Source organism: Macroventuria anomochaeta (assembly GCF_010093625.1).
Source record: "Macroventuria anomochaeta strain CBS 525.71 unplaced genomic scaffold BU25scaffold_4, whole genome shotgun sequence".
Lineage (NCBI taxonomy): Eukaryota > Fungi > Ascomycota > Dothideomycetes > Pleosporales > Didymellaceae > Macroventuria > Macroventuria anomochaeta.
In genome coordinates this window covers 1-13,298 of record NW_022985365.1, presented here as the reverse complement: position 1 = coordinate 13,298, position 13,298 = coordinate 1, and the positions used below count along the sequence as shown (strand labels likewise).

Below are 13,298 nucleotides of genomic sequence, written 5' to 3'. Positions count from 1 at the left end.
CCGCGTTGGCGATACTCGGCACGAGCAGTATACTCGGCATGATCAGTATACTCAGTACGAACAGTATACTCAGCACGAGCAGTATACTCAGTACCGAGCAATCTGAGCAATCCTCTGCTCAAGTATATAGCAAGTAGACACGATGCCCTTATGGCAGTGTGTTAAACCTCGTCAATCAACTTTGTTATTGGAATCTCACTCGCTCTCGAGCCAGACAGTATACTCTGTACTACTCATTGCCCCCAGTTGTCACGGCCTCCGACTAGATGGCTATTACCTTGACTATTACGAAGGCTACTACCGCCTCGCCCGGATAGTCTACCCCTGACCACCCGAGCCTTGCTTAGGTGACTGTCAAACCCCTACAGACTCTCTGTACCTCCGCTCATCCCTGAGAACCAATAGAATAGTGTCTACGAGCTTTGCTTAGGGCACGATTCGCAACAATCGGCCATATCACGTACAGCTGCATATGTAGGCGCAAATCCACGAAAATCCAGATCCAGTATATAATGTATAATCACCTCCTCTTCTAGTTGGGTGAGCTTCTTTGAGTTGGGCTGGCAATCGTGTCGGGCAGGCTTCCCAGCGCGTCAGTTGTGCATTGTCATACGAGGGACATTGTAGGTTGAAGCAGCACGGTTTTCAGACTGAATTTGCTTTGCTTCAATAGAATTAATAGCAAGCTGGATATCAGCTTCATTTGAAGGTACTTGAGGAGCGTAGCATTGAGGCATTGTACAAAGACTTGAAGTGGTTAATCAAAGTTGGTGGGGCTGACGACTTGCTTGTATTGACGACTCGCTTGTAAAACACGTTACTCAGTGTTTCAACATAGAATACCCCCTAACTAGCAGTTTTTTTTAAAATGGGTTGTTGTCAGGCATTAGCCCCGAGACGGGTTTGCGCTAACTGAGTAACTGTTGCGGTGTCAGTCGGTCCTTACAAGATTCGATTACCTTGCTTAGATTGTTATGGACTAGCACGTTACAGGGACAGTATATATCGCCATCTCCTACCTAGGTAGGAACTCAGCGCAGTCTTCCATTGACCCGATAGTCCTACGTTATTGTTTACCGTAGCTATCAGTATACCACAACGGCCCACGCCACCACAATATCTCTACTGTTCTGCACCGCGATCAACTATCGTTTATCACACGTACCTTTTGACTGCATGGCGTAGTGGTGCAGAGCTATGTCCTGACAGTTGTGATAAATGGTCGGGGACAGTTGATTGTGGGAGCGTCCTTTAATCTGTAACAGAGCAGCGTAAGAGCAAAAATATATCTGCGGCGCCATTGTTGAAAACTTTGACTTTGAAAAAGCATCAGATTGGCAATATTTGTTTTCAGAGAGGGAGGAGAACACAGCCAAGCATAATTTGTCCTTGTGTTTGTTTTTAATATGGCACCCTGGAAACGCAATTTGAAAGCTGGCCAGACATATCTGCAAGTGCCAACGAGTCATCAAGATGAAAGGCAAAGAGGCTCGGTAGATTCAGTAGAGAGTAGAGTTCAGGTCTTTATGTAGCTATAGTATCCTGAAAGTGCAACAAAGCGTATGGGAGATTTCGAAAACTGTTATTTTTAGCAGTGGTATCCAACATCTTGCTAGGGATTTAGACAACATCAAGCATCGGAGTTCATTTTTGGTCGTCAAGAAGGTGCAAGGAGGGATAAGACACATCGTTTCGTCCTCCAAGTTGTGTTGAGAAGGACGCAGAGCAGAAGCTCATTTAGTGGTATGGCGCTAGTTCAGCAATTTCGGTGGTCTCTATTGATGAGTAAGGCCAGCAGAGCCCACACATTAGTCAAAGCGATTAAGGTCGTCGTTTAGTTCCAGTATCGTGTAAGCAACTGGAGTGGCGTGACTCTGCCTTCATACAAAGTCCAAGGCTACATGTATAAAGTCAGCAAGGCACTGAATATCCTCTAGCCGACGATTGTAAATTGCTGCAACAATCCTGGCTGTGTGAAGTAATAGGGAACTGTGCAGTAAGCTTAGCTGCAGTACAATGTACAGGACTGGCTATGCGGTTACTTGATGAGACGTCAGTCTCGCACAGCCTTCGGGTTAGTTGACTGCAAGGCTGTGGTCTGCGAGACAACTCGGACAAGAAATCTTTGATCGACGGTCTTTCCCTTCTTGCTCAGGTCGCCTCCAGCGGCTACCTTGAGATGAGCCTTAACGTATCATTTGTCTTATCTAGGCTCACGCTCGTGGATCCGGCCACTTCTTCCATGTCGCGTCTTGTAAGTGTCCGTGACCCGTTGATCGCTGGAACGTCGACCTCACAGAACAGTACCGCAAGTATGGAGCTTTTCCACAGTCTGTCTCTAGGCACACTCCTGTTTTCCATGCACACAAACACCAAGAAGATGAAAACCGAGCCAATCATCGTAGTAGGAAAGGTAATCCAAAGCCAGGTAATCCGCAAGCACGTCGTAGAGTAAAGTATCGTGCCGTTAACATAAGCCGAAGGATCCTCGTCCCCGTGTATACGCATGACGTTGGTCATCGCAGTGCTGAGACGTGCCATGAATTCATTTACAGTTGCCAGAGTAATGTTGCCCTCGGCGAACAGCTGGCGTAGATGGGTGGGTGTTTCGGGCCCGGGACGATTGCCTTGAATAGATTGGTTGGCGAACAGTCTTTGAAGCTGAAGATTGATGCCTGCAATGGATCCCTCGTGTATACCCCATACACAATCCTGGGGATAAGATTGTCTGTCTTTTAGGTTTTTGGGATCGCTTGTCATTTCAACCGAAGGCGCAAATTCGATGTTGATAGGAGCAACTGTTGTGATAAAGTCTTGCACTTCGGTGTTTCTGTCAAGTTCCCCGCCACGACATTCTGTAGGGGTGCCGTTCCTTAGAGTCGAATTTCGTGCGAGTTTGTATTGCCACCTGTCCCACAGTGTGTCTGCACCCCCAGAATGGCCACCCCAAGTCCACCATATGTTCGTCCCTATCGGTGTACTTTCGATTAGATTCTCTTCCAGGACAGCGTTTTTGATAGTAACTGCATATGTATTAACACTTGGGGAGAAAGAGCATCGGACCGCAAGGTATTCCCAAAACCGGTCCTCATCCGGTTTTACCAACAATACGATGCTACCAAGTTTGTCAACATAATCGTCATAGGTAGTAGCAAAATTGTCGTCAAAGTTGTCCGAAGTCCCAGTCATCTGATAAAGATCGCCTCCCGAGATTGTCGTCAAGTTCAGTTTGACTGCTTGAACTTCGGTGCCGTTCAGGAGCTTGTATGTCCTTGGGGTCCTTATAATGGTTCCATTTTGGTAGTCTTCAATGGCAAAGGCAGGTGTTGCTCTAACCATGTCGGTGACGTCTTCACATGAATGCGTTATTGCCACCGTAGAAAATGCTGCACCTTGAAATGAAGGAAACGTGCAATTACCCGTAGAGCATCCTTTCGACAGCGTAGCTGTGTAGTCCTGTGAGGATTGAAACATTACCGCTTGAATAGCTGCGCTCATGGGGGCGTAATCTGTCCATCGAAAGGGTGATGACGACATTTCTTCGCCCCTGCCAGCAAAGCGATTAGCTTTTAATACGGTTGCAGAAGCACTTGGGTCCCGTTGTAGGCAAGACTCGAATCGAATCAACTGTTGGGAAGTGAAACCGCTTAATGATGCCATTAGAGTAATCAATGCGCCCAATGCAGCGACAAAGCTGTTCGATGTTAGGTCAATTTCAGATAAGTTTACTAGGTACTTACTAGGGCCTGTTCAGACGAAAATTGAGTAACAGTAAAACTGATCCGGAGATACCACGGCTAGCGGCGTCAAAGCGCTGTAGGTCATCTAATCTTCTTGCTCGCCGGTACCACTGCCATTTTGACTGACTGATACCTGGACATCGTCAGTTTATACGCACGTCTTGATCCTAAGTGGAGTCTGATAATAACAAACCTTCAGCGACCACCACGCCAATGGCAGCTCGCATGATCAACGAGAAGAGTGAGACGATTGCGTTAATGGACATTATCTGCGGCCAAGCCGGTAAAGGCTGATCCTGGTGTTTCCAGAGTGTAGCAATCATGCCTGATAAGGAGAGGAGCGCGAGAATACAACTGCATGTCTCAATTGTCCATCCTGCCCTCCAAATATCAGCCGCATGGTGTACGAGGTTCACTATCGCTGTAAATATCATACGAGAGCGCTTCGGTCGCCAGCTTTCGGGCAAAGCTTGCAAACTTGTCGTAGGGTCGATCTGTTTCTGAGGTTCGCAGTCCTCTGCTGGCGGGTCTGTGAAGTCGGGAACGTGAGTAGAGTTGTCTCTCTCGTAAGAATCATTTTGTGTGCGAGCGTTCTGTTCGGAACCTAAATTGAGCAACGGTCGTGAGACCATCTCGAGGTGCTCCATGCGCGCATTTTCTAGAACATCCTTGAGAAAGGTACAACTGTCGAGGAAATATATGATGTGGTCGTTGCCGCTTTCGCATGTTGAAAAAGGATAGATTATGGGTGCGATGGACGCGCCAGGCTATGCGCCCACAACGTACATGACACAACATCGCCGCAGCCGGCGCGTACGCAGTTGGTGGCGCATCATACGCGAACTGATTCGCTTTGCACCCCTGTCATCTTGTATGTATTGTCACTGTACTCATAATCGAGGATGTTGTTCTTTTCTATGCGCGTCCGCGCCCTTTTCATCCGGCACTCTGTTGTGGCGATTGGTTGCCGGTTGTTTAGGCAGCAGCCAAGAGGTACAGCCGCCCCCATGCGTGATAGGTCCAAAACTATAGCTCCAATTTCAGATGCGCTTGCAGCATTTGATGCGCTAAAACTGAGAGAAAAACTTGTATGTGGCAAAACTGCGGCAGAGCATGATTGTGGCTGTTCGAGGTTGGCGCAAGCATCAGGGTGCCAAAAATAATGGTTTTAATAAGGTCTGCCGGCACAGCATACCTGTGGGTGTGTTCAATACAAACCAGCGCCTCCTGTAGGTAGGTGATAAGGCGTATAGCATGCTTGCACAATAAGGTGGGCCACGCGGGGCTGTTGGGGCCACAGGGTCGCAATGGCACAGCAGTCGCAATGGGCTCTACGGCTGGGTGCCGGCTAGTTGATTAGCTTCAAGAGCGGCTGTTGCTCACAATAGTCTGGGTATGTGTTAACGTAACGGTTCTGATACTCTACATTCACTTGCCAAGCCTCTACTTTACTATAGTAATTGGTTGTGGTGACCGATTGGGAGCTACTATCGGTCCCACTGTACGGGTGGTCCGCACATTTCGCGTGTCACCGATAGAGGTTGACAGCAAGCGCTGCCTTGGTCGATCCAACGTCATGAGCAATCCGCGCAGCGCCACAAGCCCGGGGTAGCAAGCGCTTGCCAAAGGTCGGCAGCATGACGTCGTGCAAACCCTGGTCGCCGCTCTGGACGTCGCTCCGTCCAGCGCGCGACAACGTTGAGCGATCAACACCATGGTTCTTTGCAATTGTAGTATATACAAGTTTTTTGCCTGCCTTCAATCTACGAATCTGTTCAAGCGTATCATTAATTCCTGACATGATTATTGAGTGATTACGCGTTGAATGGTTGTCTTGATCTGTTGCCCTGTTCATTGGTTGAATCCGTGCACCAAATGCGTGTAATCATCAAATGCGCGCTAATTCACCAAACCAGCACCTGCCGATATGAGGCTGTAAGCAACACACAAATGGTATCGCAACTGAGTTTCTTGGTGAAATACTCTATAGACCTATGCGACAATATTCTATCTGAGATAAATGATTCAAGTCTGGAGATAGTCGGGTGGAAGAGTGCTTCGTGCCCTAGGTGACCCGCCGTAGTGGTTTGGTGTTATACACTGCATCCCCAGTTCCCAGGGGCTGGTTTTTGATGATCAGCCACGGTTGAGCGGCGATAGATCTGCACTGTGCGACGCAACCATCCAAGCTTACGCACCTCAATTTCGCGTGGCCACAAGCTGGGAACACGGAGACATCGATGCTAACCTCTTAAAATCGACAATGTTTTGTATATGAAGGTCGAAGCCAAAACTCAATGTTGTTGATTTAAAAAGGGCGCCATTGATGTTGAGTGATAAGACTCTGGATTAAGATGCGGATATATGGAAGCAGCCGAGGTGCATGCGGGACGATAAGGCTACGCTAATTGGGAAGGTAGGTAAGCACTGCAGCTCTAGTTGCAAATCAACACTCTTACTGAAGCTTGACTGTACGAAGGTACGGACAATTGCTGGCAGCCTTAATTGAAGGCTATGGGTCAGTCTTCAGAGTGCAACGAAAGCGGTGAACATCACCGGCCACCAGTATTCCTCGTTCCAAAGCCTTTCAACCCATCGTTAACTGCTGCTCGAACAGCTTCCTCGTAGGTCGGAGGCGCCGAAAACCGCTGATCATCGTTCCTCAGGCTTTGCATCTCATGGCAGCCTTGTGTAAGTTGCAAATCGTCCTTCGTTGAACCCGAAACCGCCTTGATGCCTTGTCTTCCAGTGAGTATGCCAGACGAGATGCGCACCGGTGTTCTCACTTGAACAAGGAACACTCTCCCAGCATGTTCACCGCTTCGGCACTGCCAGCCCATAAGCACCTCAAGCTCATATCTTCTTGCCAGGTTGCAAGTCTCAAAGTCTGGTACGACGCTGTCGTCGAGTACTACACTGTCCCAAAGTCTCGAATTGATCTCGCGCTGTTTTCCCGATGCATCTGAAGCTGTAAAGATCTGTAAGCCGATATTGCTGAGGGATTGCAAAGTCCAGAACGTCATTTGTCCGTGCGAAGCTGCACCTGCTTGGATGTCTGTGTAACCGACAAGTAGCATTTGAAAGGACTGGAGATACAGATCTTGCGGATGATGGTTGAGTCTGATTACAGATAAATTCATGGCGATCTTGCGATGCTTTGATGGTGTAGACGTGGATTGGATGAGTTGGAAGTTTGATCGAACTTGCGCTGAAATGAGAATCTCGGCTGGAGCAAGACCATAGGTGTCGTTCGAAAGGATTTGCGACGTTAATGGTAGCGAGCTAGGACCAAGGATCGTTGCACGGGCCGTCGTAGTCGCTATGCTTGATGCTGGCTTGAAATCACGCTGTCCTAGCTCCATATCGAGAGGCCAGATAGTGATTGGACAGGTCTGTATCATGTTAGATATCAGTTTCAGAATCTGCTTGACTACCTTGCCTTCGATGTTTTGCTCTTGAACATATTCTTGATAGTGGTGACAGCAACTTCGACGCGGTACGCAATCTCGGTGCCCTTCTCAAGCCCGCTCATCGATGGTGGAAGCTGCTGTCTCGAGGAAGAGATTATTATGTCCTTTTCATCTGGACTTCCCACTGGAGTGTTGAGTGGGCATGTAGAGCATTCCTGGACCCACGGTATCCGTAAACAGAAGTCGAAGCTGTGACACCCTACACCAAGTTGAACAGCCTCCAGCCTATTTGGTTTTGGTGTATGCATGTCTGGTACTATGTGATGCTGATCTCGCATGATGATGTGCTTTTCTTCCTCCCTTCGCGAGAATAATAATCCTGGTGCGCCGGTCAAGGAAGACCTGCTCTCGCCTATCAAGTTTGCTGTGAGCTTGAAGATTGTCGTCGGATGCGCGCAGAAAATTTGGACATTTCCTGAAACGGCATCTCCACTGGAGAGTATCCTGGTATCGCCTTTGATGCGGATCTGAACATCCATGATGTCGAGTGAAGGGATGCTCACGTGACTAGCGAAGGTGCGTATGGATTGAAAAAGGCAATGGGCGATGTCCGAGTAGCTTAAGGGATTCTGGGTGGGACATGTCTCAATTGAAAACTTCGGTCTCCAGATATACTGTATGCATAATCCACTTTCTCTCGATGCTGGTTCGGTGGTGTCGTCGCGCGGTGCCGACTATTTTTGGCCGGCAAGCCAAGACTTCACATTTCCGCTCGCTACATCTCGGACCCTAGGCTTAAGGACACGAGTGAAATTGGCCGGCGACCTAGTCTGAATCGCGACGCAAGACAGAGTTGGCTTTCATCAAATGCTTCATGGCAGGGATGTCCATTTTGATAGGTAGGAATAAACATCGAGACTTGACACCGCAGAGATCACAGCGACATGGGAAACCAAGTATTTGCGGAACTTGACGCGAATTCTCATCCTTCTTGATGCAGCTCGCTGTCGAAGAAGGAGAAGTCTGCATCAAGCCAGTTTAGCGTGGGATGTACATCGAAAAGTCCCCAGCCTGGATCCATGGCGCCAGGTGTGCCGTCCGCAGAGAAAGCAAAGGTGTAGTCAAGAAAGAGGCTTGGCGTAGATGTTGGCTGCATCAGGCTGTAAGAGTCGCTTGGAGCCATCAGCGTGGTGAACTCTGCAGTGTGATTTGCTGCTTGCGACTGTGGTGCCATGATGACTGGCTGCTGTACATGGCCGCCAAGACTCTCGATGTCGTCCGTTGATTTGGCTGTCTTTTGTCGCTTATCGGAGACGAGGCCTTCACAGAGCTCAATAAAAGATCTGAAGAGTGTTTGCAATTTAGCAATCGATGCAGAGAACTCGACTAGCCCTTCAAGCTCTTCTGTGACACGTTTGAGTGTGTGAAAGTCGTTGGAGTCGGATGTCGCTACAACGTTGCAGAACAGGACAAAGAAAGGTGTTAGTGGATGATACAGTACAGTCCTGAATTAGTTAGTCAACTGTGCAAAGTAAAGTCCAGCTATGTGAGTGCGTACCAATGCATGTATGCGATGTGGGATCGGATGTCAATTAGGGTCATGGCAGCTTCCTGAATGCCTCGCAAGGTTGACATCGCCATTCGCGCCGACTCGAGACAATCGTGATCAACGTATGGTTGGGCCGGCAAGCAGATCTGTTTGGAGCGTAGAATTGATGTCCGTAGCGAATGATAGGAGAATTGTATCGTGGTCAGCTCAGTGCCCATATGAAGACCGCTCCAAGAATCGGAAGGACCATGCAGCTGTGTGTTGTGAGCGGTGAGCAGTGCACATGGGAATATTTAGTACATAGTACACACCTCGGTAATGCGTGCGTGCACACGCTGCAATCGGTTCAACAGATCAGCTACCATGTATTCGACTCGTGAAAGTAGTGTCTTCTTGTTCGAGATTTTGAGAGGATGTAGTTCCAATATAAAGATAGCTTGGACGGGTACGAAGAGCAAGTAGGTGGAGAGCAGCGCTGACAGTGATCGGTTGAGTGGCGAGGAGAAGACTGAGTCTAAGCCTTCGTGATTAAGGAGACATTGAGTCCGACCTAACATCATGGAGTAGTTCTTGTCGAGAATGTGACACCACACGTAGCAATAGTACAACTCAATGTCATCTTCGGTCTCAAACTGACAAGCGTTGACTTGCGCGTCGAGATTTAGGTCTTCGCATGTCTTACATGCGGCGGAAATGAACGCCCAGCAGTGCACCGAGTCGCCTTGGCCTTGCGCAATGAATGCCTAGAGGATATCAGGAGTGTTTGCTCAATATAGTTAGGATTGTTGTTGACTTACGCTGCATAGTAAAGATTGTAAGAAAAGTAGTGAAGGTACCGCAAGAAGGTGAATTCGTTTCATTGCCAACTTGACGCTTTGTAGATACTTGCTGGCCTGGTCACGGAGGCCATCTTCGATGCCGCCCATGTCGCTTTCTGACAACACGGTGTTGATAAACTTGAAGATTGCCGAGTTGACGCATATTGAGTAGAGCAACAAGGTCTCGTTATCGCCATTCCGATTAATCAAAGCAAGACCCATGGTCTTCAACGATTTTGGCGAGACGTGCTTGAAGTAGTCCAGGACATGCGGGCCGATGTTACTCCCCTTGAGTTCTACCACAGATAAGTTTAGTCAGGCCTTTTGCATGAACAATGTCTTACCACAAAGCATCCAGTACAAAATTTCCACGGATGGCGTGCTGATCCCTTCGAGAATGTCAGCAACACGTGTGCTGCGAGCGCCTGCTAAATTCTCATGCTGTACTGTTTGGCTGAGATGAGTAACAAATGACATTGCGGAATTCAGTACAGCTAGCCGGTCAGCAGGCATAGGCTTGCCAGATGTGATCTCTCGTCGAATAAAATCGTGTGCTTCGATGATCGGGGGCGATTGTGGCACACTTGTCGACCTGGGCGGCGAAGGCGTGAAACTTGCTTGTAGTCCATGTCGCTGCACACTCTGTGGGGTGGCAGTAGTTTCAGGTCCTCTCCTTCGCTTAGATGCGCTTCGTGCTGTAGATGCCGTTCGATTGCATGATATATTAGAGTCGACACAGTTCCCGCACGGATCGTCACGATCACATCTGACCTAAAACTGAATCAGTCGCATGCGGCAGAAAATCAGGCCCAAACACATACTTTCCGTGATCTGCATGTATCACACTTTCGAAGTCAGCGAGAGTGAGAGCAAGTGGAATGTATCGAGACTTACAACAGCAAGTGATGTCATCGCAACATCGAATATCGACACCGACAAAGAATTGAGGGATGTTTTCTAGGTATGGTGGTTCTTAGTCGTAGCTCAAAGGTCTCTTAGTACGGAATGGCCGACGTGTGTTCATCAGCAGACGCAAACAAGCCGAAGATCGTGTTAAGTGTTTAGAATTTGGCTTCATTGCCACTACTACAATCATGATTTTGGTTAGCAACACTATGAGTGGCTTAGTCAATGCGCAGTCAAGGATGGCTCGTGTTCCTGTTGGTGCGGGTGGAGACAAGAAAGGATGATTGTTTAGGGCTGAAGGTGGGCTGTGCTGTGCTGTCCGGAGGCGCCGAAACACCGCGCGCGCGCGGGCAAGCGCGGCGGAAGTTGTCACAGGCGCAATGAAAAACACGACAACAGCGAAAATTTTCAACTCTTGGAATTAACGTAGTTTAACGCACGCAAACGTCTGCTAGAGATGGCACTCGACTAGCCAGCACTCAGAAGTAGCGCCCACTCCTGCTGAGGCACCATGGCAACACCGTGGCCTCGAAGGTCGACCTGGCCGATCCCAATAGAGGAGCACGCTACCAATCTCAGCACCTTCCTTCGCGAGGTGCTGTCGTTGATTGAGCGCAATGGAGGCGCTGACTTGTATCGATCGCACTCAAAGCCAGCCCGTGCCGGCAGACCTCGTCAAGGTCATCATCCATGGCACGCTGACATTCATACTGAAAGTGCAACACACCCCTAACCTCAGCACGGTGTGCGACGCGCTTAGCATCATGCAGACCGAGGCCAAGGCGACCTCCGCTGCATGAATGCTTGATGCTGTCAAGCAGGAACTCAAGACCGAAATCAAGAGCACCGCCGATACCGTCCACGCAATCGCTACAAACGTACAACAGAACGTGAGGGCTGGAGAAGAAGCAAGGACTGCAGCCAAGGAGGCGGTAGAGGTAGGTAAAGCCAACCTGGAGATGGCAAGACGGATCAAGAACGCAGGACCACAGACAGGTGGCGCGGTCAGCTACGCTGCGATGGCAGCGAGGGGAGCGACGCTAGCAAGTACACCGAATACACAAGTTCCTAGAATGGCTCCCATGCAGATGCAACCTCTTGTACGCCAATGAAAGCCGCAGATAAGGACCATACTTCAAAGTGCAATAACTCAACAACCACACGTTGGATTGAATTTCTGTATAAGCCAAGTGAACTTGATTCTTTAATATTTACTTGCCTGGCCTTGGTAAACTTCCTTGATGTCTTTGAGGCGACGTGGGTAGGCATCTACCGTCTTGTTAATCTTCTCCGTGCACAACTTCTCCCACACCTGATAAAAGCGCTTTAATCCTGCCTGTTCTGAAGCGCAGCGTTGTTTATAGAAGTAACGCCTCATTGTTGAGGTCCAAGTCTCTGAGATTGAGAAGTCTGGAGACTTTGGGGGTGCCATAATGTATGGCAACCCATTGTGATCCAACCATTTCCTTGTGCGGGCACTCTTGTGAGCAGAGTCACAGTCCTAATATAGAGTCCACTTTCCTCTGTGTTGCAGCAGCTCAGACTTGAGTGCAGGAATTGTCTGAGTGCAGTATAATTTGCTGTTCATTTTCCCATTCTTGTGCTTAGTCTTGTATGGCATTGCCCAAGCAAAGTTGTAACCAAGAACAACAACCAAATGGAAGTGCTCTTCCTCTTCTGGATTAGGCTTGTGGTTCTTTTCATACTGAATGTACTTGGGATGATACTTCTGCTCATCTCCAGGCCTCCTCTTGATGTTTTTGATGTATGATGGACCAGTCATCCAGTGAATCTCATTGCTCCAAAGCACCCATCTCCACTCAAACTTTGTTGGATAGATGAGTAAATTAACATCAATCCACTTAACCCAAAGCATCCTGTTGAGATAAGGTGGGTTTCTCCTTCATTACTGCTCTGTGTGTGACAATTCCTGAGACCTCTGTAACTCTGCGCTGGATAGTATGTTCAGAGAACTGCTCATTCTCCTTGCTGTCGTGAAAAACTTTTGCAACACCAGAGAGATCTGCAAGATCTTGCCAAGGTAGCCCCTTTTGCTCAAAAGAGCAGGCATCTAGGAAGGAAGCAATAGCGTTTGCATCAGAGTTGGTCAATAAATGCTCCTTTCCATGCAGATCTGGTGCATCTGAATGTTGAATTCTGCGGCATCTTCCTTTTGCAACAACATCAGAAGATGTCTTTTGAGGTATACCAAAGACCTCTGAGAGATCCTCCAAGTTGCAGTGTATCTTCTTGACCTGGCAGAAGTAGAGGGTTGAGATGACAGCTGAGCGCTGTGGGGTACACGCTGCACAGCGCTAAGAATAAAGGAGTCATGTCCTGAACACGCTGTTACAATCCATGAACAACTCGCAAAACAACACTGAACAAACAGGACTACGCAACGAGATGAGAGCAGCCAAGGAACTGCAGTATTGATTGACCGAGCTGTGAAGCCGCATCAGTGATACCCAGTATAATCAACACTCGCAATATCTGTTATACAAACCAAGATTGTACGAAAAGGACTGCAGTGGATACAACGTGGATCTCATACACAAATGATCGTCACGGACCCATATACCGACCCACTTGCAGAGGACCCACGTCAACAACGATCAATAGGATACCAAGGACTGAGTATTGAGGTCACGTCAACAACGCTCGATTGGACCGAGTATCAAGTCACTGACGATACTTGATATGAGCAGTACAATCAATCCTCCTGTCAAGTATATAAGCAAGTAGACACGCTGCCCTTATGGCATCGTGTTCAACCTCGTCAATCAACTTTGTTATTGGAATCTCACCTGCTCTCGAGCCAGACAGTATACTCTGTACTACTCATTGCAACCAGTCGCCATGGTCTTTGACTAGA

General features: G+C 48.5%; 6 protein-coding genes across 6 annotated transcripts; 2 read left to right on the top strand and 4 right to left on the bottom strand.

Annotated features, from left to right (window-relative positions):
- Window positions 1–2,169: 2,169 nt before the first annotated feature.
- On the bottom strand, window positions 2,170–4,174 carry BU25DRAFT_428322 (uncharacterized protein; the record flags this gene model as incomplete). The annotated part of the gene is made up of 3 exons (XM_033708501.1): window positions 2,170–3,694; window positions 3,741–3,873; window positions 3,934–4,174. 3 exons carry the CDS (start codon window positions 4,172–4,174, stop codon window positions 2,170–2,172), a joined length of 1,899 nt encoding a protein of 632 aa, XP_033565536.1.
- A 1,878-nt stretch (window positions 4,175–6,052) lies between these two features.
- On the bottom strand, window positions 6,053–7,910 carry BU25DRAFT_184730 (uncharacterized protein). The gene is made up of 2 exons (XM_033700953.1): window positions 7,180–7,910; window positions 6,053–7,132 (listed from the first exon to the last, which is right to left on the bottom strand). Exons 1-2 carry the CDS (start codon window positions 7,687–7,689, stop codon window positions 6,293–6,295), a joined length of 1,350 nt encoding a protein of 449 aa, XP_033565535.1. The 5' UTR covers window positions 7,690–7,910; the 3' UTR covers window positions 6,053–6,292.
- Window positions 7,911–8,132: 222 nt separating this feature from the next.
- Window positions 8,133–10,429, bottom strand: BU25DRAFT_418161 (uncharacterized protein; the record flags this gene model as incomplete). The annotated part of the gene is made up of 6 exons (XM_033707856.1): window positions 8,133–8,655; window positions 8,709–8,953; window positions 9,011–9,442; window positions 9,497–9,813; window positions 9,862–10,288; window positions 10,412–10,429. The coding sequence occupies 6 exons, from the start codon at window positions 10,427–10,429 to the stop codon at window positions 8,133–8,135; spliced, it is 1,962 nt and encodes a 653-aa protein (XP_033565534.1).
- Window positions 10,430–10,813: 384 nt separating this feature from the next.
- BU25DRAFT_407016 (uncharacterized protein) lies at window positions 10,814–11,584 on the top strand. The gene has a single exon (XM_033705431.1). It carries the CDS (start codon window positions 11,224–11,226, stop codon window positions 11,533–11,535), a length of 312 nt encoding a protein of 103 aa, XP_033565532.1. The 5' UTR covers window positions 10,814–11,223; the 3' UTR covers window positions 11,536–11,584.
- BU25DRAFT_332759 (uncharacterized protein) lies at window positions 10,935–11,223 on the top strand (the record flags this gene model as incomplete). The annotated part of the gene is made up of 2 exons (XM_033702456.1): window positions 10,935–11,018; window positions 11,047–11,223. 2 exons carry the CDS (start codon window positions 10,935–10,937, stop codon window positions 11,221–11,223), a joined length of 261 nt encoding a protein of 86 aa, XP_033565533.1.
- An 830-nt stretch (window positions 11,585–12,414) lies between the features above and the next one.
- On the bottom strand, window positions 12,415–13,291 carry BU25DRAFT_184724 (uncharacterized protein). Its single transcript, XM_033700952.1, has 3 exons — window positions 13,231–13,291; window positions 12,930–13,145; window positions 12,415–12,868 (listed from the first exon to the last, which is right to left on the bottom strand). The coding sequence occupies exons 2-3, from the start codon at window positions 12,973–12,975 to the stop codon at window positions 12,531–12,533; spliced, it is 384 nt and encodes a 127-aa protein (XP_033565531.1). The 5' UTR covers window positions 12,976–13,145; window positions 13,231–13,291; the 3' UTR covers window positions 12,415–12,530.
- Window positions 13,292–13,298: the final 7 nt, after the last annotated feature.